The sequence below is a fragment of the Onychostoma macrolepis genome, chromosome 11, assembly GCF_012432095.1.
Source record: "Onychostoma macrolepis isolate SWU-2019 chromosome 11, ASM1243209v1, whole genome shotgun sequence".
NCBI lineage: Eukaryota > Metazoa > Chordata > Actinopteri > Cypriniformes > Cyprinidae > Onychostoma > Onychostoma macrolepis.
In genome coordinates, this window is record NC_081165.1 from 18,804,572 (window position 1) to 18,830,328 (window position 25,757).

Here is a 25,757-nt window from a genome sequence, read left to right on the forward strand (position 1 = left end):
TTTCCATTTTAGTTAGGATGCTGCTTTAGAAAGAAGGCAGTAGACAGAAGCAGCTCACTAAGTTTTCGAACAGAGCTTTTGATTGTTGGCTTCACTTTATAGAGACAATAGAGAACAGATTGATCGTTGTTTGGTTGCCCACGTCAAGACATAAACAACCATGTCATTAATGCAGTCACGGTCCTCTCAAACATTTTTCCTGTTCTCACTGTCCTCTCCTCTGTGTGTCAGTTCTCACACTGGTTTGAAAGGGTTTTCTAATTTTATAACAGCTGCATGTTAACAGCTGCTATATATGGCTTCTTCGTAGTTGTCACATGGGGAAGTTGTCACGAGGGGTTATATCCCAGGAACTGTTGGTTTTGAAATCTTGATAAAAAAATCTTAAATTATAATTTAGTCAGTTCTGGGCACATTGTCATATTTTATTTATTTTTTATTATAAATTAATTTCAGTAATTATTTTCATTATAATTTCTGTCAAATTTCTGGCAAAAATGGGATATTTATCTGTTTTATGAATTGTTTATTGTTTCATATTTTTACTGATTATATTTTTCGGATATGCCTGTTATAGGATATTTGATGGCAGCCCTAGTGAAAATTAATATACTAAAATGTATTTGAAATACATTTATTTCATGCTAAGTGCACTACAAATACATTTACATATTTATGTGCTTAATAAAACTTTTTAAAAACTACTAAAATCTACTTAATATCTGCTAAATTGAAACAACTAATTTTGTACTTAATGCACGTCAATTGGAAGTAGTGTTAAAGTCCAACTCAAGATATACTGAATTATATTTGATTGTGCTAAAGTGGAACTATTGCAAGTATTTACTTCAGGTAAACTTTAAGTGTCTTGGATTTAAAGGCTGATATTATTCAAAGATCATGCAATCCTCATTAATAGTGACATTAAAACACATTTTAGGCTTAAGAAAGGTGTATTGTGCAGTAGCAGTTTTTTTTTTTATATCAGTAAGTCTCGAGCAAATAGATTTGAACTGTACATAGTATGAAATAAATGTATTTTAAATATAGAACTTTTTTACTAGGGAAATTCCAAATGATTTCTACTTCAAATAAATGCTGTTATTTTGAACTTCCTGTAGACCAAAGAATCTGAGAAAAAAGTGAATCTAAAGTAAATTTACACGACTGTTTTAAACGTGATCATTGGAAATGATTCATTATTAAAATTATTTCTGATGGATCATGTGACTGAAGACTGGCGTAATGACTGCTGAAAATTCCGAAAATACATCACAGGAAAAAATAAATTTGAAAAATTGACATTTAATGATATTTCACAATATTACTGTTTTTACTGTATTTTTCATCAAATACAGGTAATTGCAGCCTTGGTGAGACTTGATTCAGAAACATTAAAAAATATTTACCGCACTAAACGTTTTAGTTTTTTTTAGCTTAATGACTTAAAAAGTTAAAAAGTGTGAGAAAGTGTGAAAGCATCTCTCCTATGTCCTCGACCTGCTGAAAACATTGCAAGTATAGGTTCCATCAAAGTCGGCCATACTCAAGGTCAGGCATATAGCCAGGTGAATGATGGTGTGTTCTGCCCTAGATGACAGATGGTGATCACCTAATCGGCATGGTAACCAGAATGGTTGAGCGTTCCTCTCCTCGAGCAAAACTGTTCTCACAAGTAAGAGAGTCGAGACTCCTCTAGAGAGGCAGGCTGCTGTTCTACCTGCTATTTCTGCGCTACTGAACCTCAGTTCAGCCTCTTTCTGGCAAAGTTAGGCTCAGACGAGGGTGTTCTGAGGTTGTGACGGAGCCTGCCCCTCTCTGTGCTTCCTGGTCGATGTGGCATGTTGGATGTTTTGATAGTGCTTTAGGTTTAAGTGAACTTAGGTTTAGTTTTAAAGTCTTAACCTTTAAGTTCAGCTATGAGAGCCACAATCTTCAGTTTTTCTCTTTGGTTTTAAGATTTTTTTGCTTTACTTTGTGTATCTGAATCCCATCATTTCCAGTGCTCGTTTGCCCAATATCACATCCTCCATTGTGTGTCGTGTTGTCTTGCTGTTGTCCTCTGTGTACAGTACGTCTCTTATCCACTCATACCATCAAGCAAGAAAGCCATTTTCAGTGTATAGCCTTCACACGGTGGGCTTATCATTGACACAGCATTTGGGATGGTTTTTGTTGCTGAATAATGCAAACGGCACATTGCAATGGCTAATATTTATTCATTTAAAAAGTTTTTGTATTTATTTATTTAAATTTTGAATGAAGAAATTCATAACAATTGTCATTTTTATTAGTATCATTATTTATTGTTCATTTTATTTATCTTTTTTACTTCTGTCCAAAATCAAATGAAAAAGAGACTAATTTTCACTCATATTTCTGTTTGATCTTTTCTCTTTGATTATAGGTGCCTCAATTCCATGATGTGTACGGTGATCTACATCCCACGCTGAAACTTAATGAGATTGAGACCAGTGTAAGTCATTGTCTGATCAAAGACATGCATAAATGTACAACTGTACAATGATTGTCATTCAAATAACAGACCCATGAACAATTCATTTTGTCTCTGTACAGAAACTACTGGGCCGCTTGTGTGAGCAGAATCGACTTGTGAAAGAACAGGAGGCTGTAGTTCATCGTTTGCGAATGGAAAAGGTACATTTGTTGCTTTTAAGAGTTCTCACCTAATTTTTCCTAAAAATACTGCCTTTGCTCACATGACTGTTTTCTGCAATTTCCAGGACAGTCTAGAGGGGGTGCTGGTGGCCACACATCAGGAGATGGAGCTGTACAGGAGCCAGCCGCTGGCCATGGAGAAACTTCAGCTGAAGAAAGAGAGTCTCCAAAACAAGTTGATTAACATCAGAGGAGAGCTGTCTCAGGCCTCCGGTGTAAGAAACCAGACAATTGTACACTGTTATGAAAACACAATATAAGCTAGTGTTGTTGATTTAAATAAATGTTGCTGTTTCTTTTGTTAATTGTACTTCACAGGTCCTGACTACCACTCGTATGGAGTTTGAGGCACTAGAGGATGAAGTAAACAGCATCCATGGTGACCTGTGGGAACAGCTGAACGCTGGAGGGCAGGTATGTGGTGTACTGACTTGAACTCTTGAACCACAAACCATTAATGACTTCTGCCATCTTTCCATTTATTCATGAGCACACGGATTATGCAATTATCCGTTTGCGTCATGCGAATGACCTCCATTGCATTCAGCACTGTCATGATCATTTTAGATGACTGATTTACCTTGAGGGCATTACCGTAGTAAAAAGGTGACCTTGATGATACAGAATTAATTTGAATATTAAATTAAGATCCATAGCAATTATCTATTTAATGCAACAAGTCCTTTGAATGGAAATTAATTATGCAGTCAGTAATTGAATGCATGTGATTCTCTCATTAATTATTAATAAGAATGAATATGCATTATTGTAATGATCCTGGCAGTGCTTTAATAATGCATGTGTCTTTTCTGTTTCAATGAATCGCTTCCCTCCCAGAGCGAGCTGGTACACAGGCACATTCAGAAGGAGTTCTGGAAGGTTCAGGATGTTTTGGAGGGGCTGCACAAGAACAACCCGTCTCGTGGCACGGACACAGCCAAGCACAGAGGTCAGATGATCTGATACTGAGTGGAGTCATGCATAATCTCTGTTTATTTTGTCACTCTGCAATATGGTCCTGCAGAGCAGAAGAATAACTTTTTTCTGACCAGTTTCTGGTTATGATTTTTTTAAAATACGTTATTGATCTTATTGTGCGTGATTCTTCCATGCATATGTTTCATTTGTAAAACTGGCTCGTAATTTTTAATCAAAATGTCATAACCGGATCGTCTGGTGACTTTTCCAGTCATTTAGTCTACATAAACAAGTTTGCCATCAGATTGTCACGTATTTTCTCTGTATAGAGCTGCAGTTTTCTTATGTAGAATATTGTGAGAACGTTGTTTGCCTGTTATGCTGCTGCAACGCTTTCATGCCGTGCGTGAGATTTATTACATGCTTAGTAATCGGGAAACAGAGAGCAGTGTCATTTGTTTTATGATTTGATTATTTTTTTTATTGAAATACAACTGCAGCTAACTAGAGCACATTACAGGGAAGAATATTAGGTTACTTTTGACGTCATGACATGGGTCCTTAACTCTATTATCTGTCTCTGTCTCCAGTAGCCAGTGGAGCATCCGGCTCTTTCAGCACAAACAGTCCTGCAAGTCCCTTGAGTTCAGTGAGTCTGACGAGTCCTCTCAGCCCCTTCTCTCCTGTCCCTGGCTCTCAGGCCTCTCCCACTAAACAGCTGGCCACAGAGGTATTTCACACAGCATTATTCTTCAATGAAAGACTTACTCATTACAGTGTACAGAATACAATACAGCAGCATATACTGTACAGATCATTTCATTTAAACGCAGAAGGGGATATCAAATTGTTTTGCTTCTCCTAATTAAATCAGGTCTGATCATAGGACTCATTATTATAGTTTAGCCTGAATTGTTCCCGATTCGAATTAAATTATATTTGCTATATAAGCTCATTTAAAGAAACCTCTAACCATAGTCTACTGCAACTGAGTTGTGGTGATAACTTCAAAAGACTTTTATTGTGTTAAGATGCCATAGTACAGTGCAACAGTTATGGAAGTAAAAATCCCATTCATTTTCTCCATAGGGACTACATTTCGAATGATAAATTTAAGGACAGATCTACTATGCGCTACGAGGATGTTAATTGATGTTATATGCTTTTAAGTCATCAGCCTGCATGAATTTACATTTATGCATTTATCCAAAGCGACTTACATTGCATTACAGTTTTTACATTTTATCAGCTCTTGCTTTCCTGGAAATCGAACCCATGATCTTGGCGTTGCTAGCGCCATGCTCTACTATTTGAGCTGCAGGAAAGCCTATAATTATGTTTAACAGTGGAATTCCTGGTGAAATACTACATTGCCCATGATTCTGCAGAAATTGGAGAGTTGCAACAAATAAACTTCAGCCTAAGCACCCGCACAATGCAAATTATGTAATAATGGGACTCTGTCTCCCTACACTCTCAAACTATTTAAATATTTGTATGCATGATTTGTATATTTTTTAATAAATGTAAAATATGCTGTTTCTATATACATAATTAGAATATTTAAATCAATAGTTTATATATTTTCATCATTTTCAGTTTGATTACATCCTTCACAATGCTTCATGGGACTGTAGTTCTTTCCCTCATTAAGGCTGTTAAGTAGACAGTCTTGCACCTTCGTCTTTTGTCTGATTTTCAATTTCTTATCCAATTCAAATCAAAGTTTGTAATCTTTTGATTCACGTCGTAGCTGTTTGGTTTGTTTCGTGGCTTATAACTCCTAAAAAATCCCTATGGGCAAAATGAATTAGAAAAATGCTGGCTGCTGTTGCACTCTATTGGCTTGTTAGCATAAGATAAAGTTTAATCAGGAGTTGAATAAATCTAACTGGAATGATGATTAAAAGATTATTTCTGTGTCTAATACCTGTTTTCTGGCTGTATGATTCTGTTTTTTGTTGTTACTTAGTTGTAGTCACTCTTAAATGCTTGGTTGTGTATGTTTGTTAGTACTCATAGGTGACCCACTCCCACAGTGACACAGAGTTTTACGCCGTTTTTAGCACATGCTGTTTATTTAAAAGAATCAGCTCCTGACTGAACTGCACATTTCCAGAATTTCTGTATTAAAACAGATGGCCTAAGCCTTTTAACCCAGCTCACAGTTGCCTTTGCTAGCAGAGATTTGCCAAAACCGCAAAGTACATGTGTGGGTCGTGTGCAGGTCAGTGTTTATTAGTGGTTGTGGTGAGGAATCCATGCCTATATGCTTCCCATGATTCTCTCCGCCCTCCACCTGGCTTAGTCACTCCTGATGCACAGCTCTCTCTCCGCTTCTCCTTCCCTTCTCTTCTTCTCCTCCCTGCCCTTCTTTCTTTCCCCATCCATATATTTTACTCTCTCTTCCCAATTTCCTGTTTTTTCTTTTCCCTTGCCTTCCAACCACAGGAGGTTGGTCCTCCACGACCTCCACTTCCTAAATCTTACCAGCCCCTGGAGTCTTCCCAGTCCTTTCCCCCCTCCATTCCTCCCCTGCCCTTAGACAGCAATGCCTGGCTGCGCAGCATGGGCCCCCATTCAGGCATCCATCAGGAAGGCTACAAGGACGATGAAGAATTCAGCAGCAGAAAGGTACCTCAGAGAGGCGGCCGCACTACGAGAACGAGGAATCATACTTCCACTGTGTCCATTTTCACGGCATAATCATTACTACAACGTCAACAACATCTTTCTTTCACCTGGACTTATTAACTTCATTACTTTCCTTTCTTTACATTTCATTATTTCACTTCATATCATCTGTTTGCTTTTGCATTTTTATGATTTTGTCATATATTACTTTCCCAAACTAAACGCTATCACATTCTAACATCTATTGTAAGATATGAATGAATGAATGATGCATTTATATAGCGCTTTTATTGTGTATTGCTATACACCCAAAGCGCTTTACAATCATGTGGGGAGTCTCTCCTCAACCACCACCAAATATTGGAATAAATAAATCAGATAGAGTAGCTTGTCTTCCAACAGCTTCCATTTTTCCCTCCAACGTGTGTGTGTGTGTGTGGTAGACAGATCAAGTTTCTGCATATACACACTTGTGTAGTTGCCCCATTTCTGTTCTTAGTACCTGTTTTATTAGTGCTTGCTTTTGTCTGTGCTAGTGTTGCATTTATTCAAGCTGGTGACAGCACGCTGTGATGTGTAAAAATGCTTGCATTGCTTTTATTTATAGTCATATTTGCCTCAACAACCTCATGCATTTACAGGCTGTGATTCATCACGCTGTTGAACAACCTGTAGAAGTCCCCACTGTGCCCCATGCTGACTGTTTATTTATTTATTAATTTTAAAAAAAAAATGGTTTCCTAGTTGAAAATGTAGGTATGGGATTGCTAAAGCCATTTAATATAAATAAACAACAATATAAAACCAGTAAGAATGGAATCAGATTAAGAATCAAGTAAGATTCATATTGATTTTTTTTTATCCTGTCAGGACATGGTGGGATGGCTGGTTTTAATTACAACAGAAATTCCATTAGCAATCCTATACATTCCTTTTAGGATATTTTTACTAGGATTTACATTTGTTATGTTCTCTTCCAGCACAACTACAACTCACAAGGAGAAAAGATCAACGACTTTGATACAGAATCCAACCAGAATAAAGGTATGAGGAAAAAAAGGGCTCATATTTTTCTAGACCTTTCCTGAGCATATGAAGTTAATTATATTATGAAATATTATGGTTATAGTATGGACAAATGAAAACTCAGAACTCAGAAAACTCGATTTTATTGCCTTGGAATGGCTCCGGTCTAAAAAGCGTAGTTTATAATTAACTTTTTCCTTGCAGTTGGAATTGTTCCACCCAGGACCAAGTCGCCTTCACAAGACAAGAACAAGTCTGAAGGCGTCCAACGAAGAAATGGGAAGGTGTCCAACGGTCATATTTCCAGAGTAAGTTAAATCTGTGCTAGTAAATTGTTTATGTTTCCAATAGTAATTCCACGTTTTATAAGAAAATATGAAGAACTGTGAAACATAACCAGTACCATTAGTTTTAATCAATATAAATGAGTAACAGATTCAAATTATGGGTTCAGATTCAGTAAGTAAAGGACTAGATGGCATTATAGGTAATCTTTTACAAATGCAGCATGTAATGGTGTTGTATGTGTGTCCCAGGAGAGGCCAAAGAGTGCGGTGTTCCCCGCAGAGGTAAAGTCTAAAATGAGTGTGGAGGAACAGAATGAGAGGATACGAAGAAACCAGAGCAGCTCCGTCAGAGACAAGAGGCGCAGCCTCAACCTCTCTAGCAATCAGAACATTGATGGCTACAAAACTTCGACTAACTACAGAGTGGTTAGTGTCATACTGTTTAACATGATTTTTTTAATGTTTTTTATGTAATACACACTTATGTGTTGATTTTTTTAAACTTTTTCTTCTGTAGATTTCAATTAAATATTTTATATTACAGTATATAACATATAATGTAGTAATATATAACATGTATAACATTAACTCTAACTCTGTTGTGTCTTGCCTTAATTCTTATCCCTACTATTTATAAGGGTCAGATCATTAAAGCACTTCACTTTTCACAGAAAAAAAATCAATCCTATAAAAATATCTAAACTTGAAATTTACATGAAAAGTAGCAAGACTGCAGAATATATTATTGATATATTCAAAATATAATCATTAATAAATATATTGCGTTCCAAGTATATGCTTAAAACAATTTCTCAGTGGTGTAAGACAAATGAAAAATATTAGATGAAACCATTTTGCAGTGCATTAAACGTCACGCTAAGCATTGAGCCAGTTGTTCTTCCTGATATCCAGGTGCGGAGGAGAGTAACAGCTGATGAGGTGGATATTAAGGATCTTGAGGCGGCCGTGAGGGGAGAAGGTGTGGAGTCACCCAGGCAGGAAATTGCTCGTCTGCGACGGCAGGTGGAACCGGAACACTATGACCTGGATCTCAACAAAGAGGTTAGAAGTCACATAGCAGCACTGCACATTGCACAATGAGTTGTTTAGTAATAGCTGATGTGAAAGATATGCAAGGATATTTGTGTCATTGTTTCTCTAGTTATCCATGCCGGAAAAAGTCCTGATCCCTGAGCGATATTTGGACATGGAGCCCAGTACACCACTCAGCCCAGAAGAGCAGCGGGAGAAACAGAAGAAAGTTGAAAGAATCAAGACACTGATTGCCAAATCAAAGTATGATGCACATCATGCCCTCATCCACTGCACACTGAGTACACTTTGTCTTTTTTGTTCTGTCTGTCCAAAACCTTTGTTGTTATGCCATAAACCGAACCATACTTGCTGAACAACTTCTAAAATGAGGTCAAGCTGTCAAAATACAAGTATAGGAAAACACCATAAAAATCCAAAAGTTCACTTTTGTGTTCTTTGGAAAACAGTTTACATGTTTGGTTTGGAACAACATTGAGTAGACTTTGGCAGAATTTCCTCTTAGGTGAAATCGGTACTTGAAGAAATGACTCTAAATAATCTGTTTTTCTCCAGCCTGCAAAATGTGGTGCCGGTGTTGGACGGGCCGGTGGAGGGAACCAGTAACCCGGAGATACAGCTTCAGGAGCAGGAGAAGCGCATCGAGATTTCCTGTGCTCTGGCTGCCGAGGCCTCCCGCCGTAGCCGGCTGCTCTCTGGTGAGGAAGCCTGCCGCCCTGAGGAGCCTGGGCGAGCTGTGTCCCCAACTGTCTGACCACTGTCTGACCCTCATGCCCTTTCAATCTCACATGCTCCTCAATGTCCTCAATGCACACTTCACCACACTTCGGTGCTGAGGTTGCACTTTAATTAAAGTTATTTTTGACTTCGTTGAACTATTAGATTTGTTATTTTGCAGAAGAAAATGATAATATAAGAATTATTTTTATTATCACAATCTGTTTCAGAATTCACAACACATTTATGAAGCTTTTAGATAACGTCTAGATGTGTGACCTCAGTACAGAAGCACACTGTCTAGTTCCATCTAGATTCACTGGGGAACTGCTCTAGAGTGAGATTTTACTCCGTTTAATTACTATGAATATATTCAGGTTTGTTATCATCACTAAATTCACTAAACATCAGAACATATATATTAATTGACAAAGACAGAGAGGACAAACATCAGTATAAACGGAGAGATTTAAAAAAAAATACAGTATACTGTATATATTTTTATTCATCATGCCTTTGATCTCAGTTTCTAGATTAAGATTTATGGACAAAAAAAGATGCTAATTTTAAAATCATGCATTTGACTTTCCTTCATAGTTTTCTTTCATTTCATTCCATATTTTTGATAGTCACAAATTCAATTAGCAAGGCTTCATTTTGCCTTGTGGCTCTGTGAGAGGACAGTATTGCTACCTCTCTGTCCCACAATTCCTATTTTTTTTGCTTTATGTCATATGTTTTCTTTTGACATTTCCCCCCCCTCCCATAATTTCATTGCATTGCAGCCCAGTGCGTCCCCAGTTCCCCTGCCTCCCCAACCAGCCTGGTCCCTCCCCCTTCTGCTGACTACTCTGACTCCTCCCACATCATGAAGGTGTGAAGGTGAGTCCCACCCACTGCACAACAATCCCTGCCCCTTCCTTTCACTTCCTGTTCCTCAGACAAACACTTTCTGGTCCTGCTCATTGCTACCCTTGCTTTCTTTTACTTTCGGTAGAGCAAGAAATATAATGACACAGATTATTGAGGCATTTAGACCACCTTGTTATGGTAGAAAAATATGCAGATATGGAAAAAACATTCAAATTTTTTATCTTAAATAGCTGCGTATTTGTGGTTATTCCACAAACAGCTCCTACAAATGTGTTGACTGGCTTTCATTCTGTATAATTAGCATCATTTCCAGTGATCAGGTCTTAACAAAGCGTCTAAACAGACATAAACATAAATGTAACATCTGCTATCAGCTCGTGCCAAAAAATAATCAGCCATGATCAAAACCATGTGACGAATTTTAAAAAGGCAATGCTAGTGTTAGAAACTGCATATTTTGATCATGTTAATTGTATCACAGTGGACCTTCGTAAACACTAAATTTCTCTTGTGGTTCATAAACAGTTCATTTAAAGACAATTTGCTCCTGCTATTTTCACACAGAAACCAGATGCATCTATTTTATAAGCAATAACTGTTGTAAAATTTGTTCACCTTATTAACTGTTGGGTCAGAAGCATACTTGACACAAGTAAGTACTTGACACAGATGTAAATGTTTAGCCGTTCGCATTGCAAAAGTGCCACCATATTGAATGTATTCAACTTGAGTTTTTCTGATGGTAGCTTCATGTGGGTAATGAAGTGTGCCAATAAGCCAGATAGTATTATTCAGGTAGCTATTTTTTATAAACATGTTAACTTTAACTATATAGGCCCTATCACAAATGGTGTGTTTAGTGTAACTCAGTAGTTCTAAAGCAAGGGTCTGGGGCCCACAAGGGGGCCTCAGCAAACTTCCAAGAGGGGCTTAAAACTACTAAAAATTAAGATATGTATTATTTTAATTCACACCATAAACAACTTTTTTTTTAATCATGTAAATTATTTAAATCCTATAGCTCCATGGGCATTTTTATAATGTACATTTTTTTCTAGTTATTCCAAGGTCTAAAATATTTAAGCGGGTAGCAATTATGAATGCCTTGCATTCTCAGTACACCCTTTTGCCAGACCCACACCGATGTGAACTTCCCAGCACACCACTACCCAGAAGTCTGTCTGGCCAAGTGCAGACCACATGGCTGAGAGTGCCATCTGGGACAGAATCATTCTTTTCAAATTGTTGATTCTCTATGACAGAAAAATGTTCCATTTAAGAAAAGAATTCACACTCATGTCTAATAAAGCGTCACCTTGATGGTGGCACATTTTGCACTATCAGTTGCGGTCTGATACATTATGCATTTTCTTCACCTAGAAATGAACATGCTGTAATCAATAATTCACCCTCTTGACACTCTGACCCTGTATGACTTTCTTTTGTGGATTACAAAATTATCTTATAATATTATAACTACTATAATAATTATATTACAATGAAAGTCCGTCGGGTTCAATATTGTTTAAGACATGTTCATTCACTTCATTTGGACTAAAAGAGTTGAAACCTTCTTTTTTTGTGTGTGTTCCACAGAAGAAAGTAATTCATATAAGTTTGTCGTAAATGGTGACATTTTTGAAGATTCTGTCATTAATTACTCACCCATATGTCGTTCCTAACCTAAGACCTTTGTTCATCTTTGGAACACAAATTAAGATATTTTTATGAAATAGAAGAATACGACAGTCTCTGACGATACATTTGTTCTCCTCTTCTTCTCCCATTTTCCCAGCTCAAGCGCTTGCAGCTGTCAAATTTGACGATGAACCCTTCTGAGTGTCCAGCAGACAAAGAAAAGATGGCAAAAAAAAAACACTGAACACCAAGAACATATGTTTTGCCTCCGCCAAACATTGTATTTATTTGACTACTTACACAACACCATGCAGAGAAATATTTCAAAATGTTTGGATATTTGCAGAGGGCTGTTCACGAGCGAGGTTATCTGCCTCCACATCTCCTCGCAATCCTCACTCGGAGTGCGTAACCCACGGCAGAACTACGTAATTCAATTTATCATCTGTTTTGACTTGGTTTCGGAGGATGGCAGTCATATTACAAAAGCTACAAACTAGCCAGGAAGTGGACGATGTTTACAGATTCATATCTACTCTCGGTCACATTACTGACTGGAGTACATACAGCAGATTCATACTACAAATGCTGGGTACAGCTGCTCAGGGCGGATTCTGCAGACACAAGCACGTTTGTGACTGGAAAGAGTGTGACAGAGATCGAGATGCGACCAGAGGAAAATAGCCATGCTTGAGGAAGTTGGGAAAAAAAAAAACAGACCAAGGACTACAGCAAAGTTGTCAAAGCTCAGTTTATCTATAATTCATCCGAAGGAAAGATTTGGAACCGCTGGTATGATAATTATCTGTGTACCGCAATTGACCCCTGAGGATTTACGGACGGAACTCAGAAGGAACTTGGAACAATCGTAGACTGTTGATGAATCCGTTGTTGTCTTGATCCAAAGGATGTTGTTGATGCAAGAAGACTTGGCATTGGGCACTTCCCCTCCATCACCTTTAAGGCCAGACTCACTGTGACTCCTCCTGGCCTCCTCTTTTCCCACAGTCCTCTCCGGTTTCACTACAGGGATTGAGCACCCTCTTCCCATTAACATTGCAGTCTCTCAAACCATTGTCAGGCCTTTAAGAACCGTGTGTATCTATAAAGAAAGCATATATATTGATATGACTATTACTCTAATCTTTGCATCAAAGCCATGTGGACTCATCATAGTGCTTTTACTGCTAGGACAGTAGTTACCAAATAATGGTATCTAAATACTTGTGAGCGTGTGTGGTAGATTAATAAGAAGAGAAAGTTGAACCATTGGAAGTGTCCTTAGAGTTGTAAGTCTGCTTGTTGAAACAATGCGTGTTCATGCGAGGCCAGCAACTTGCATTACAGCCTGTATATACTGACTTTAAATTATGTAACCTGTTGCCCCAACAGAATATCAGAGCCCTTATTTGTGGATTGTCGTGCCATTTGGAGATTCATTTGGCTGTTTCTTTTCTGCTGTGGCACAGTTTTTGTGTAAATACAGATTGACATGGAATTAAATGGAACAATATTTTGGATTATTTTTCTATCACAGCTTGATTATAATGTACCGTAAAGTAAAGAACAATTTGCCAAACCATATAAATCTCCTGTTTTGTACTTGGAGGGGATCTTTCCCCTATATCGAATCCTCTAAAATGCCATGCAAGTTGTTAGCCCATTCTGTGCTTTCTGCTTGTCTTTTTTTACGTGAAATTAGTCTGTTTTTGGTCAAACTCTTGACTAAACACTGGCCTCAGAATTTGTTTTGACCAAACTGTCATTTATTTCTCCCGTCGAGAAAAGTCACAGAAATCAAGTTGTACCCCTGAATCAAGCTAAAACACATCTGAAAAATGAATAACGTTCCACAGAAGCAGATTAGCCATCACCACTTTTAAGCAAAAACAGCCCTGAAGGGGAAGACAGAGATCTATTTTTATCATTTTTCAGAAAGAGAAAAACAAGATCAATGCATCGCATATTTTTCTATGTATAAAATGAGGTTTGATTGGTTACATTTGTAAAATGATTAAAGAGAGTTTTGATCTGATATATTATGGAGATACTGATCGAGGCTGATATATTTTTAATTTATTGACCGAAACTTTGCAGCATCCTTTTGAAGGCCTTGTTTAAAAGTCATTTTTAAGTGTTATTTTGTATGTAATTAGACAAAATGGTTAAAGTTGCAGTTGGACAGTCAAAGCAGAGATGTCTAATGTTTGTTAACAAAACACATGTAGCATATAAAGTGGGATTAACTACAGTAATTCAAAATAAGCACATTGGTCTGTGTAAATATTTTTAAATCAAAACACTGTATGTCTTCATATTTACCGTAACTAATGCTATTTTAAGGGAAAAAATGAGACTGCTTGAGCTATGCAAATCAAACAAAATAATACTTAATGTGCTTGCTTTAGAAGTACCCTCATGCAATAAAGTGAATGTATTTAAAACCTTCTTTTGTAATTAAAACTCTTCATTTGTTCGTATCACTTTTCTTCAGTAGAGTGTGGACATTCAGAATTGTATTCCGACACTGTGTTCACTCACTTCAGGTGAATGTACTGTGAATGATAAACAAGATATATAATGCAAATGTTATTAATATGTTACTTGCAGGGTCCAAAAAGCTATATTTTTCACTTTACCCCTAAAACAGACAAAATTCTTATTGACGTCATCTCAAATATGCAAATCCCAGAGGTAGACAAGGTTACTCTGTATTACAAGATAAGTTACAACAGAAGCGCTTTTCAACAGCTTGTGAGCTAAATAGTAATCTAAAATAGTGAACTAAATTCATTACAGCAAAATGAAGCCTATTTATTACAAACGTTTGAAGCCTTAATCTTGTTTGGGCTGTTGGAAATGGAATAAGCCGCATTCAAACCCATAGTGTTGAGCCAGAAGTCAGTCAATTCAACATTCCAACACGTTTTCACAGAAATCCCAACCACATATTTATGACCACAATTGTTTAGCTTTCTTTTGAATATTTGCTTTATTTATTTTACATTTGTATTTAATTTGGGGATGAGACTTTACTGGGAAAAGACTATAAATTTGGGGTATGTTGACAATAACAACACTAGCACAAATTGAAAGCCAAGAAAATGTGTCAGCAGTATGGAGTATGGTGCTAATAAATATCTAACACTGTATGTTTGTGATACACACTCTAATTGAATGTATTAAGACTTTATGTTGTGAAGAAGAGTTGGTTGTTTATATAGACAGTTCACTCGCATTTGTTAAACACTGGATAGAATGAATGAGCGGATAGAGTGAAAAGGTATTTGTGTAATGGAAAACAAAGAGATTTTTTGGAGATTTTTTTAATAGATAGCAGGAGAGGAATGGTTTGTGGTTGAGGTAAGAAAGTTGGTATTGGCAGGCCTGTTGGCGAGTCAGCAGGCTGACTGTGGGCTACGTTATATGCTCATTTAAGGTCTCTTCATCAAGTAAATAAATTTGAGGAAACATTGATTTTAGTTCAAATTATTTTTTATTTGTATATTTATAACACCGCAATGATTACAGTATAATTACAGTAATATTAATACTGAAGTCCTTCAAGACTCTCTACACTTGATAACAGAGACACAAGATGGCAGCAGTTTTGTTTGCATGAAATAATAGAGAGCGAATCGTATTTGACCTCTGAATGCTGTGGAAGCATTGCGGAAAAAAAAAAAAGCATTGTGAGATATAAACTTTATTTGTAAGACATTAACTCAGGAATTGTGCGTTTATACCTCATTATTGTGAGTTTATATCTTGCAATTCTGAATAATACCAATAGGATACAAAATCTGAATCGTGAGAAAAAGTAAAAAAAAAAAAAGAATGCAAGATATAAACTCTAAACAGAGAACAACGTCAGAATTGTAAGATATAAAATTGAGATTATGAGAGAGTGGCAGAACAGAATTGTGGGATTTAAATTTAGAATTTTGAGAAAAAAATCTTCAAAATGTAAATTGAGGGTAGTTGCAATTACAATTGCAAGATGTAAACTCTCAATTCTGAGAATAACATCTGAATTGTGAGATATAAACTTGCAATTGAAAGAAAAAAAAGTCGCAATTATCTTTATCTTTATTTTTTAAATTCTATGATGGGAACAAGCTTTCATAGAATGCTGCTCTTGACCAATCAGGACCAAGTATTCCAACAAGCCATATAATAATTTTGTTTATCTTATCACCAAAATTGTAAACTTTTTTTTTTGTGTGTGTGTGTGTGTGTGTGTGCTGTTTTGCACGGTTTACAATTATTTGTCATGTTAATGCATATTACATTAAAGTGATTAAAGGGCAGGGGATATTAACAAGTTGTGAAAGGGTGTTGTTTAGGGTGGCAAACTGTCAGCTGTGGGATGTGAGGTAAGGAAATGAGGGCAGATGAGTGAGTGGACACATGCTTCTGTGGATGATCAAGATAAAGTGATCATCAGGAAAACCGTGCTCTCTCATCAGTCTAATAGGCTTGGTTAATGTTCACCCATACGGTAGGGTTCAAAAGTCAAGCATTTGTGTGAAAGAAACAAACCAGTAACAACCGAAGAATTGAAACCGGGAGATCTGAGCCAAGAGGGACAACAGAGCGAAAACTATGATCACAATCACAGAGTTTCAGAGTGAGTGTCTTTCTTTCACTTGAATATACATTAAGCACTGTATGAGTTACAGTTCTGTACAGTTACAACTCAACTCGACTCAGAGACACTGCTATGTTCATTTTCACACTAAATGTAAATTGTTAATGCTCAATTAAATGAAAACAATGTAAATAAGTACATGAAGACTGGCCTGTATTTTAGACATTAGAAGATTTTCAGAAGATGCTCTCTTTTTTTTTTAAATGACCATGAAAATATCTGCTTTATTGAATATAGCTGTAATCTATTTTGACTTGGATTCCAGAAATCGGTGTGGGTCTGTCAGGATTCGGCATGTTCTTTGTGCTGTTTGGAATACTGCTGTACTTTGACTCGGTCCTGTTGGCATTTGGAAACGTAAGTCCTGTAATGAGCTGTTTAGACATGACGCAAGGAACTATGTAGATCTTTGGTCATGGGAAAGGTTTCTTAAAGGGGTAGTTCACCAGAAACTGAAAAATCTGTGAAATAGTTTTAATTTAATTTTTGGGTGAACAATCCCAACATTACAGTTTGGTTCTGTTTTTTTTTTTTTGTATGTGTGTGTAATTTTTTACTCTGCAAGAATGTTACATTGATCAAAAGTGACAGTAAAGACATTTACATTGTTAAAATTAAAAATATATGTAAGTAAATACAGTTATTTTGAACTTGAAAAAAAAATAGAAAATAAGTTTCCACAAAATTAATCAGCACAACATTGATGATAATAATGGGTATTTCTTCAGTAGCAAATCATCATCAGTATTATTATTATATTTTATATATATAATTTTTTTTTTTTTTTTTTTTTAAATATATATTTATATATATTTTTTTTTTTTATTGTAATAACATTTTACGGTATTTGAGTTTTTACTCAAACAAATAGGCTACAGCCTTGGTGAGCATAAAAGTTTTTTTGTTTGTTTGTTTTTTCTTTTTTTTCTTCAAACATCAAAAAATCTTTTGAACAGTAGTGTGTGTGTGTGCATATATTATGTTTTTCCAAATATTTCCCCTCTGCTATCAGATTCTGTTTCTGTCTGGTCTGGCTTTCATCATTGGCTTGAGGAGGACGGCCCACTTCTTTTTCCAGAGACAGAAGCTCAGAAGCTCCGCCTTCTTTCTAGGGGGCGTGGCTTTAGTTATACTAAGATGGCCTCGTATTGGCATGCTAGTGGAGACCTATGGCTTTGTGCTTCTATTTAAGTAAGTAAATAGTTAAGTCATATCCTGTCCTAATGTGCAAGGTAGATGCCTCCAAGATGTTCCTACTTCAAACTAATTGTGGAGCCTTTATTTGACTATTTATTACCCTTTTTTCTCTGCTTGAATTTGCATTGTTTTTATGATCGTTCCTCTCCTAAACTAACAACATTTTTTTTCTGTATTGTTTGTAGGTCATTCTTTCCAATGGCTTTTGGATTTCTCGCAACAGCCTTAAACATTCCTTTTTTAACTACGGTATGGAACAAAAGCTGTTTTACAATTCTTGGATCAAAACTTTCATAAATCTAACTTCCAATTAAATTTAAGTGCGACCTGTGCAATTAAACACTCAAGGAGCTTAAACGTTCTCTGATGTTTATATTCTCTCTCTCTCAGATTTTAAACAAGTTATCTGGAAGTAGTTCCTCAATGGTGTGAGAGCAGATGCTGGAAATCTGGAGGTGCTTTTGCAGTGAACTGCTCAAATTTTAGTTGTTGTTCTTGTTTTAATGTATATGATGGATAGTTGTGTCCGTTTATTTTATTTTTGTTATTTTAGCCTATTTACAGTAGTTAACGTTTATGATATGTTGAATAAACTCACCAAACATGCCCAGTGTTTCATTTCAAAAATGAAATGTCCAATGATTTTTAAAAGCTTGTTGATGTGCTCTCAGCACTTCTAGTTATGAATACATATATTAGAGCAGTGCTTTTGCAATCATCTCATTTCTATTTTATCTGTCTGCTCCCCCCAACTTCAATGAACTACCCTCAAATAGAAAATGATATTGAGTTCAAATATATATAAAGGCTTTGTGGTTCCGGAATGTTCCTGTGAAAGGGATGGGTGGTGGACCCACCCCGGGGCAAAAAGACAAGATCAGAGGGAAAGAGGGGAGGGTTGTGGAGGTCTGTGACCCACTGAGGAGGCTATGACGCAGATAATATTGTTGTATGAGAAAGATAAATTGTGTCTGAAGGTTGCATAAACCAAACACAACCTCCATACCTGCAAGTGTAAAGGTAAGCCATTTACTCCCATTGCCATGTTCATTTGTTCATTTACATAATGGTCAATGAATGTGTAAGTGTGTGTGTGTGTGTGTGTGTGTGTGTGTGTGAACTGGTATATATGGTTTATGAGGACACAAATCTGTATAATAACATGGCTACTACAACGTGAAGGTGGTTTATGAGGACACTGCCTATGTCCCCATAAACCAAAAGGCTTAAAAAACATACTAAATGGTGTTTTTTTGAAAATCTAAAAATACAGACAGTCTCCTGTAAGGGGTAGGTTTAGGTGTAGGGTTGGTGTAGGGCAATAGCACATACAATTTGTACAGTATAAAAACCATTACGCCTATGGAGAGTCCCCGTAAACCACATATGTCAGACTGTGCGTGTGTGTGTGTGTGTGTGTGTGTGTGTGAACCTGTTTTTCTATTCAGGTGGGGACTTAAACCTGAATAAATACAGACTCATGGGGACTCGTGTCACAGTGGGGACCTAAATTGAAGTCCCCGCGGGTAAACAAGCTGATAAATCACACAGAATGAAGTTTTTTGAAAATCTAAAAATGCAGAAAGTTTCCTGTAAGGGGTAGGTTTAGGTGTAGAGTTGGTGTAGGGCAATAGAATATACGGTCTGTACAGTAGAAAAAGCATTACGCCTATGGAGAGTCCCCACAAGGATAGCATACCAGACGTGTGTGTGTGTGTGTGTATAGGGTTCGGAGGGTATTTTTGTAAATGTATATTTACATTTGTGCATTTGACAGATAAATTTACAGTGAAATTTACAGTGCGTTGATGTAAAAACCAAGAGGGTCTGATAAGTCCTACACTGAAAAAAAATAATTAAGGTAAGTGGTCGCAAACAATTTATTTTAGCTACATTTAATTAAAAAAAATATGTTGAAAGTTAGTCAACTAAATTTGTTTATTTAAATGTAGCTAAAATAAATTGATTGCAAGCACTTACATTCAATGAATCATTTTTTTCAGTGTATAGAGGTTTTTTTTTTTAATGCACATTTTGATTCTGCCAATTTCGGGAGCCTTTCAGTTGTTCTTAATTACCTTATATGTTGCTATATTATTATTGTTTTTTAGATAGATCAGTAGCATTTTGGTTACAAAGTTAACATTAATTTTGTTATATTTTATTCTAAAACATTTTATTATATTATAAATATATTATAAATGCATAATTTTTATTAAATAATCATGAAATATTTGTAGTATAATATTATTCTGTTATTATTATTATTCATTTTTATATTTTTGAACAGCATAGCATAGGAGCAGATGTGAAAGGCTGATTTCTGATGCTTTTGATAACTAGAATTCTCTTTGAAGTGTGTATCTGTGTGTGTTCGAGTTTGTATCTATACGTGTGTGTGTTTGAGCTTATGAACTGAGTATGAAAAGATCCACAAATGTCGTCACGAATGTGTAATCTCATAAAAAGTACCCATGATTCAGAAAATTGAATCTAATTGGTTTCTAATTGCTAACTTTTTTCTTACAGAAACTTATTTTTGGTTCAAAACACATCAAAAATGATGCTGCTTACCATCGTTTTGCTGTTGTCAGTGGCGAATGGTGACACATACCCTTCAGGGCATTTTCAGTACTATTTAGAAGGTAGGTTTAGTGTTGTCTTTGTTAACTGGCAATAACTTCTAACAAAGACAGGGTCAATACAGTTAATATCAAACAGTGTTATTACATAATAGTCTTAAGGCAACAAATGGCTTTAAAAAAATATAGATATTTAAGATTCTGGATGCATTGTAATGTTTAATGTTGTTTATAAAGTGACAATATAATATATATCATAAGCCTGCAACAACTGTAAAGCATAGTTTCACTTGTAGGCCTTTGTCTCATAGATGAAACTCCTGAGGAAACATCACTCCGAGAGCTCAGGGGAACTGACACTCGTCCCACAGCTGGATCTCCTTCTCCCAAGCTCTCAATGCTTTTCTCCATGGGTGCAGGTCCTCAGCGAAAAACATGGTGGTGGTCTCCAGAAAAGCCTTACACAAAAAGGAGGCAGAATGTTGCGTACTACAATCTCAATTCCTTCGGTCTCCGCTATGGGAAGAGAGAACAGAACATGCCTGTAAAGTGAAGTCCACTGGGCCTTTTTAAATGATGTATATTGTTCTTTGAGGTTTTATATGAATTAGAAATTTCTTTTCATGATGTACTCAAGTTAATGTACTATGGGATTGATCTGCAAACATAACATTAGTAGAATAGTTCATAAACTGCTCATAAATAGTTCATAAAATGCTGTAATGAAAACTGTGAAGACACATTTTGCTAGTAATTAATAAAAATGTTTCATCAAACAACCTGAATAAAAAGACTTCATTAGATAACATGTAAAACAGAAGGTGAAAATGTTATTTCATGTTGTTGTTTTTTTTTTCCCAGGTTGTGTACTTCCTGTTCACAATTGCTGATGACAAACCTAACATTGCTTTAAAAAAAAATCTTGTTCTCAGGCTTATTGACCTTTTAGCATGGTAAAACCACCAAAATATATTCACCATCAAAATATACTGTGTGATTTTAGATTACAGATTCTTCTGTGTTTTAAGGTGTTTAGGTAGAAATTTCATTTAATATTCAGAACGTCGCTTTCAAAAGCAGGATACTTCAGTGCTGTATCTTCAGTCTTATATCTTATTTAAGACTGGTGACGTTCAACCACAACTTTCCACTGACTCTAGATAATCACTGAGCATTTCCGTGGTTGTGCTTTTAAGGGGAGACTTGATCAACTCTTTGATAAAAAAAAAACATTAAGAAGGAATTTTAAAGTCTAAATAATTTGTGTGAATTTCTGAAGGCATCATGTGGATTATGCACCCTGTGTTTATTTTTAGTCTTTGTATGTTTCTCTTCAATGTGCTGGCAGGTAAGACACGTGGCATAGATTTTTAATAAATAAATTTTTAAAGAATTTTATTTTCTTAAAGAAAATGTGCAGTGTGAAAAATACTAAATTAATTTAAAATTATTAAAAACTGTTAGATATGCTGTATATAACAACAGTTAACTGGTTTTTGTAAGATTTCAAAGTTGAAATATAATAAAACAGATAAATTAGATATTGATTTCTTTATTGAGGCAAACACAGATATGTACAAAAATAGCATCAAGAGTAGAAAAAATGTGACAGAGAATGATTTATTATGAACAAATATTATGCAAGATATTGATGTAAATGATGCTTGAAATGAATTTGACATGAAATTTGTAACTTTGTTACATAGTTGCGTAGTTTTTGAAAATTAATATGGATTATTGAAACTGAATATAAAAAAAAGTACATATTATATAGATAATCACCTGTATCAGTTTGTTTTAATGCAAATTAAATGTTTTGATTAATATTATTATTATTATTTTTTATTTTTTTTTTTTGCAGATAACACAAACGCAGGAAACACAGCTTGGTAATTCCATAATTCTCAATTTATAATTTTTCTAACTGAAATATCACTTTGATTTATCATATCTAATTCTGTGAGTGAACTATGCAACAAGTGTTTGTCACAATGTAACACATTTAAAATCTTTTTACTTTCAGCCTTTGAGTTATATAGTATAAATTTGTATTTTCTTCCGTGAGAAGTGATCAATTTGTAATGTCTTGAAACTGTTCTTCTCCTTACGACATAATTTAAACTTGTGATGATTCCAGATATCAACATTTATTTCTGCATTGTTTTAGTGAATATCTTCATCCGTTGATATACAGCATCATCTGTTTCCTCGCTGCCATAGTTCTTATTCTCCTGATACTTCTGTTTAAAATGTTCATCTCGATGCAAAGCGGTGAGTGCACCACAGTACTATGTTTAATTGCTTATTTATTCCTTATTATCACAGTAAATTACATATAAGATGTAGCTTTGGTATGTGTGTGATTTATTTTTTTGTTGTTGTTGTTCGAACTCAGCCATTAAAAGAGACACTATCCACACACGCATTGACACGACAGAATCAACCGCTTTGTGTCAGAACAATGCATTAAGTCTTTCCCCTACTTCAGGCAATGGTAAAAACACACATTTTACAATAAGTCCTACCGTTCATCCACTGAGGTTTTCACACTAAACTTTTGCCTTGTCAACAATTAGGTGCAGATCATTCATCCTCTACTAGTTCTGGGACCCCTGACGGCTCGGTAAGTCATTTGAAAACCATTAACTTCTTCCTCATGCATCTGAAGCCATCATTATTTATTCCAGATAAGTGACACACCATTTAAAGAATGTTGCTATTCTTTATTGCCATTTATTTGTACATTTTTCATAAGGGGGTTTTGTTTTTGTGTTTTTGGATGTCAGTTGTCAGATGTTTCCACTAGCTCTCAACGGTACGTAAGCCTTGAAGACCGTCGAAAGACTTCTGACTACATAAATGTTTCAGAAACTGCTGCCTGTGGACTAGTGGACTTTAAAAAATGGATATAGACTATGTGAATGTTAAAGAGTCCCAACAGAAAAAGGTGAAAAGAAAAGGCCAAGTGAGCTGTGATGACAGTACGACAAGTTTTAGCAGCGATGATTCTGCTCTGAATTACTCCAAGGTTGTCTTTACTAAGGCAGAGAAGGAAAAGATGTGATTAGTAGCTTCATAAAAATGGGCTTCAAGGGATCAGTTTCTCAGAAATGGAAATGTCATCATCATATACTCAACCTCATGCTGTTCCAAACCTGTATGACTTTCCTTCTTCTGTGGAACAAAAAAATATTTTGAAGAATGTTTTCGCCCATTAAAAACTCTTTAAAATAACATTTAGCTTTAGACAAAGATATTGAAAAATCTTATTTTAAGTTAGTCATGCAAGTTATGATTAGGCGAATTTTCAATTTAATATTCTTTTTCACATCTAAGATGTGCATGTATACATTTACAAATATTGATATTTTCCCTAATTAAAACATGGTTCCCATAAACACAAGGAATGAGAGGCATTTTTTCCAGTGCATTTTCAGGCGTGCATTTTAGTGCATTTTTCTGATCATAAAACACCACATCCTGACAGGAAGGAACCAGACATGCATCTGTTGAAAGTCTAACAGTAATAAATAACTACTCTAAGTGTGCAGTCATCAAATGCTATACTGCGATCATAAAAATGCCCCTTTTCAGCATCGGTACGTCATGCTTTTCCAACGCCAAGCATAATCTTTCAAATAGGGCCCGAGGAAATCATTAAAATCTCATTTGATGTAATGCACCATCTCTCAGGAACATTTTTATAAAAGGACCATTTTAAAATATAACTTATGCCAGATTTATCCCAGTACCACCACATTTAATATTTCATATTTTCAGATTTAATATTTGATATCTCACATCAAATGGCGACATTCTGGTGGATCCCATCAACTTGCACTGACAGTGTCCCACCACTTGGTGGAATAAGCAGCTCTGCGTGTGTTACTATATGGTGATGTAGGAAACGTTATGAAAAGCCTGCTAGGACATGAACTTTGTGTTAAGCTGTGATGTTATCTGTTGCACATTTCAACACGAGCCAATACCAAGAGCACACTGAAACAAATTCAATGTTAGATCATCATTCTAATTTTAAGGCCTATCCTAAACACACATAGCAATATCTGATCACCACAGACTCCCAAAACAACCCAAAAGGACTGTAATAGTCACCCTCTTTATTCTGACGAGACACAGATGTTTAAATAATTAGAGGAGACATCCACGTTCCAAGAAATGCTTCTATTTTGAGTTAACATTTGAATTGAATTCATTACAAAATTAGTCGTGTTTTGCGGCGCTCGATCCTTTCTGGTACTGCACAGAGACTGTTTTAAATTCAGCTTCCAGAGTGGAACAATTGTAGTTCGGTGAACTTAAAGTGCATGTTTTTGCAAATTTTGTGTCTCAGAAGCTTTGCAACAAACATGCTGCCTGCATGTGGTTATGTTTAATTTTGAAATACATTTTATTTCATAACAGATGCTGAAGTTGAAGAGTTTTGTATCTTTAGTGGCAGGGCAAGAAAGGAATGCTGTTGCAATGCTCACATCCGACTAATAATGGCCTTTGATCTGTCTGTCTCATTAAATACTTGAGCTGTTGTTAGTCCAAGATAGATTGTTCTTAATAAATTCATAATGAAACCAAACCTTTTTCTTTACATAAAAAGCGCCATTGTCACATAATCAAACATTTAATTAAAGAAGTGGTTTTTTTCACAGGCAGTTAAAAGAGATTGACTATTGCACAACGTAAGGCAATGATACAGGGAGGATTCCAATCATTTTTTGGCACATCCACAGAGGTTTGGCCTGTGAAATTTGGTGTTTTTTTCAAACAACAGCACTCTGTTTTCAGGAAAAACTAATCTCCTGATATAAACCGTACCATGCAAATGTTAATTCCAGATTCTTACATTTAAACTTTACTTAGTGGTTATCAATTCATTGTTAATAAACCAGTGTAATCAAATCAGGTTGTAAAACTTAAATAACCAATGATAGAAAGGGAACAACAAAGAACAGTGGTATGCATATCAAATGTTGTGAGCTGTCATTAAGTCTTAATAGCTCTGTTTGATGTTGAAGGCTTCAGTAAGTAAAAAGTATCACAATCGCTAAAAAAAACCTGGAATGTGTTTAATTTCTTGTGTGTAATGAAAGTTTCACCACTGAAACCTTACATCAATAAACTTCTCTTGCCTTACTACCACACTGTTTAAGACTTTTTATGGTGGATTTCAGCTTAAATACCACTTACTCATTTGTATAGTAATGATGGCAATAAAAAGGAAATGAAGTCAAACTGATGTCTCGCTGACGGACACGCTATTGATCACGTAAAAACTTCAAATAGCAAGTGTCCTTTACAATTTTCTGTCCCAGCATGACAGAAATCCCTTTTCAAAGGGATTGTTCAAACCAAAATTAAAGTTTGTCTTCATTTACTCACCCTCATGTTGTTCAAAACCCATATGACTTTTTGTGAAGCACAAAAGAAAACTTGTCCCAGTTGCTCTTTTTCACAATATTAGGCCACATGTGGATGCGAAAGCAC

The 25,757-nt window shown here is 35.8% G+C and overlaps 2 protein-coding genes across 15 annotated transcripts in view; both read left to right on the plus strand.

Moving 5' to 3' along the window:
- The window catches only part of plekha6 (pleckstrin homology domain containing, family A member 6), a 93,198-nt gene extending 78,925 nt beyond the window's left edge, over positions 1–14,273 (plus strand). For 9 of the 14 annotated variants that reach the window (XM_058790739.1, XM_058790741.1, XM_058790732.1 and 6 more), the window contains 16 exons: positions 1,595–1,675; positions 2,408–2,476; positions 2,578–2,658; positions 2,745–2,894; positions 2,998–3,093; positions 3,517–3,628; positions 4,188–4,327; positions 6,049–6,231; positions 7,212–7,275; positions 7,462–7,565; positions 7,794–7,970; positions 8,457–8,606; positions 8,707–8,840; positions 9,153–9,295; positions 10,100–10,196; positions 11,983–14,273. In XM_058790739.1, the coding sequence (XP_058646722.1) occupies positions 1,595–1,675; positions 2,408–2,476; positions 2,578–2,658; positions 2,745–2,894; positions 2,998–3,093; positions 3,517–3,628; positions 4,188–4,327; positions 6,049–6,231; positions 7,212–7,275; positions 7,462–7,565; positions 7,794–7,970; positions 8,457–8,606; positions 8,707–8,840; positions 9,153–9,295; positions 10,100–10,194 (1,779 nt within the window). In that variant the 3' untranslated portion in view covers positions 10,195–10,196; positions 11,983–14,273. The remainder of the gene's footprint in view (positions 1–1,594; positions 1,676–2,407; positions 2,477–2,577; positions 2,659–2,744; positions 2,895–2,997; positions 3,094–3,516; positions 3,629–4,187; positions 4,328–6,048; positions 6,232–7,211; positions 7,276–7,461; positions 7,566–7,793; positions 7,971–8,456; positions 8,607–8,706; positions 8,841–9,152; positions 9,296–10,099; positions 10,197–11,982) is intronic. The other 5 variants (XM_058790737.1, XM_058790742.1, XM_058790735.1 and 2 more) reach the window with 4 other exon arrangements.
- Positions 14,274–16,376: 2,103 nt separating this feature from the next.
- golt1a (golgi transport 1A) lies at positions 16,377–18,415 on the plus strand. Its single transcript, XM_058792070.1, has 5 exons — positions 16,377–16,455; positions 16,742–16,833; positions 17,489–17,667; positions 17,859–17,922; positions 18,064–18,415. Exons 1-5 carry the CDS (start codon positions 16,431–16,433, stop codon positions 18,103–18,105), a joined length of 402 nt encoding a protein of 133 aa, XP_058648053.1. The 5' UTR covers positions 16,377–16,430; the 3' UTR covers positions 18,106–18,415.
- Positions 18,416–25,757: the final 7,342 nt, after the last annotated feature.